Source organism: Pygoscelis adeliae, unplaced genomic scaffold (assembly GCF_000699105.1).
Source record: "Pygoscelis adeliae isolate BGI_AS28 unplaced genomic scaffold, ASM69910v1 Scaffold241, whole genome shotgun sequence".
In the NCBI taxonomy this organism is placed as follows: Eukaryota; Metazoa; Chordata; class Aves; order Sphenisciformes; family Spheniscidae; genus Pygoscelis; species Pygoscelis adeliae.
Genome location: NW_008824056.1, coordinates 1,843,944 through 1,846,665, shown reverse-complemented (window position 1 = coordinate 1,846,665; position 2,722 = coordinate 1,843,944). Strand labels below are relative to the sequence as shown.

At 42.6% G+C, this 2,722-nt stretch overlaps 1 protein-coding gene across 1 annotated transcript in view; it reads left to right on the top strand.

The window, feature by feature from the left end:
- Window positions 1–2: 2 nt before the first annotated feature.
- GFM1 (G elongation factor, mitochondrial 1) overlaps window positions 3–2,722 on the top strand; it is a 23,953-nt gene continuing 21,233 nt past the window's right edge. The window contains exons 1-5 of the mRNA XM_009333992.1: window positions 3–41; window positions 262–414; window positions 1,131–1,263; window positions 1,480–1,684; window positions 2,414–2,530. Of these exons, the coding sequence (XP_009332267.1) occupies window positions 3–41; window positions 262–414; window positions 1,131–1,263; window positions 1,480–1,684; window positions 2,414–2,530 (647 nt within the window). The remainder of the gene's footprint in view (window positions 42–261; window positions 415–1,130; window positions 1,264–1,479; window positions 1,685–2,413; window positions 2,531–2,722) is intronic.

Below are 2,722 nucleotides of genomic sequence, written 5' to 3'. Positions count from 1 at the left end.
AAATGAACGAGAGGAAAAACCGGGAAGGCCGGGAACGTACGGCGGGATTGAAACGTGGGCCTTAGGGTGGAGGGCTTGCCTGGTTTCTTCGAGTGTGGTGCAGAGCTTTGGGGCGACCCTGTGGGAGGCTTTAAGTGACCAACTTGGCATAGGTTGCCTGGAAGCCATAGAAAAGCTTCTGGCTGGAAGTTTTTTTGTCGGCACAGTGAGCTGCGTTTGATCTGCTCCTAGCTAAAACAGCGATCTTCTCTTGCCTTTCAGTTTCTCCTGAACTCCTGCAGGCACTGTTCTTCAGGAGTCCTTCCCAATGAGAGGATCCGCAACATTGGGATCTCGGCCCACATCGACTCGGGGAAGACGACATTAACGGAGCGAATCCTCTTCTATACAGGCAGGATAGCACAAATGCACGAGGTCAGTTTTCAGAGGACTCCAGAGCAGAGCTGCTCTCCGTGGGCTGAGCGTGCTAGGTGCCATTGCGACATTGCTGAGACTTGTTCGTCCGCGTGGTGTAGTGCGTGGGGTGAGGGAGCTACGCCTGGTGGGCCCAGTGAACCTCTTCAGGCCAGGCTGAAGAAGGAGTCGAAAAAATCTCCTGGTTTCTCTGACACCCCTTTAAAAATAAGTGAAGGGCAAGGGGATAGAAAGTAATCCCTCCTTTACAGCAGCCTTCTCCCTCTTTCAGAACATTTCAAATCTTATTTCAAAAGCTGCTTCTCCCTTACCATCTCTGTGGTAAATATACAGTAGAAAATACATGTTTCTTTTGATGTAGTCAAAGATGACTGGGACAAACGGAGAACATAGGGATGTTATTTGTAGCTTCAGATATGTTATCTTGTTAAATTCACAGTGAAGCATAATTTCCCACAGATTTCTGATAACCTTTTTCAGGAATGATCATCAGGAAGGCAAAAATACATTAAAGTCGCAGATGAAGCTGCAAAAAAAATCAAACTTGTTTGCAGTTCAAGAATTACAAGCAATTGTGCCACATCTGCTTCTCTTCACTGCATGAAAGATGATGCTCAGTATATAAAGCATCACTCCTGCACATGCAAAATTCTTAGTAAACTCCCTTGGACTAAATTTTTTCTTTTTCTTCTTTTTTTTTTTTCTTTTTTCCTAAGGTGAAAGGTAAGGATGGAGTTGGAGCTGTCATGGATTCAATGGAGCTAGAGCGACAGCGTGGAATCACAATTCAGTCTGCAGCAACGTACACCATGTGGAAAGACACCAACATCAACATCATAGACACACCAGGTGACGACAGTTCTGAACACGTTAAGGTTGCTGTTCCTTCATGTGTACGAAGAGCACGGTACCATCTTTGTGTTCATTAGTCACTCAAGTTGAGCTAATGTGACTGTATAGCTGGAGACTGATTCTGTTGGCTGTTGCTCTTTTCTGCACGTATGAGAAAACAATTTCTCTTTAACTTTTATCCTCTATGAATAACAGGGGGTTTGTGTTATTCAGGACATGTGGACTTCACAATTGAAGTGGAGAGATCTTTAAGAGTCCTTGATGGAGCTATTCTGGTTCTCTGTGCTGTTGGAGGAGTTCAGTGCCAGACAATAACTGTGAACAGGCAAATGAAACGTTACAGTGTGCCATTTTTAACATTCATCAATAAACTGGACAGACTGGGCTCTAGTCCAACCAGAGCAGTACAACAATTGAGGTATTTATCCTTTAAAATTATTTGTAAAATAATTCTGAGCTATTCACATAGCAGGTTAATACTAAGAATATTGAAAAGGGTTCTCTTGTGGGGTCTGTGGTTGCAGTTTGGAGGATAATGCCTGACGTGAGGTTAAATCTTAATCTGACCTATAACAAGTCTCCATTTTCTCAAGAAAAACAAATGTTAGTGTCAGCCCAGGCTTGCAGTGACCGAGAGTTGGGTTTTTGATGTTTATTTTGTTGATGGAACTGTATTTGGAGCTACTTTGAAAACAGCCTTTTATTTTTTCCTAGATCCTGGTAGTAAACGTGCTGTAGCTTACAGCAGGGAGGTGACATAGGGTTGGACAGTTTCTAGTTCAGATGCCAGAACTCCTGCTTGCTCCTTACCTGCAGTCTTTCTGTGCCTAATTTGATCTGTGAGATACATGCGTTACTATGCATTAAGGGAGAAGCAACTCCCATAATCAAGTAATTAATCTGAAACCAGTTTGCACTGCCACCTTTTCCATGAAAGTTGCTCGCTCTGTCTGTTGGGATATAGAGGGTGGCAGTCACTCAAGTTAAAATGCAACTAGGCGTTTTTCATCAGTGTTGGTAGACTTTTGGCACTGTCCAAAGAACAAAAGATAGTGTTTTTGTAGGAGTGGGATGTTGTTCAAAGACCATCCGGAGCACGAGAAACGACTTTTTTCTTGAACTAATTTATATTTGCTTACTTTTTCAGATCTAAGTTAAAACACAATGCAGCTTTTGTTCAGATTCCAATTGGGCTGGAGGGAAACTTTAAAGGAATTATAGATCTTATTGAAGAAAAAGCTATATATTTTGATGGTGCACTTGGGTAAGTTTTGAAACTTGCACATTTCTTAGCTGTAGCTAGTCCTTGTATGAGGAACTACCTATAGTTTCTCTTCAGAGATGAAAAAGGCTGCTATTTGGAAAGTTAGGGATGTGGCTTGTGCTAGTGCTGAGGTATCACCCTTCAGCTCTCCACGTTAGAGCCAAATGATTCTGCAGGGTCAGGTTTAGTGAT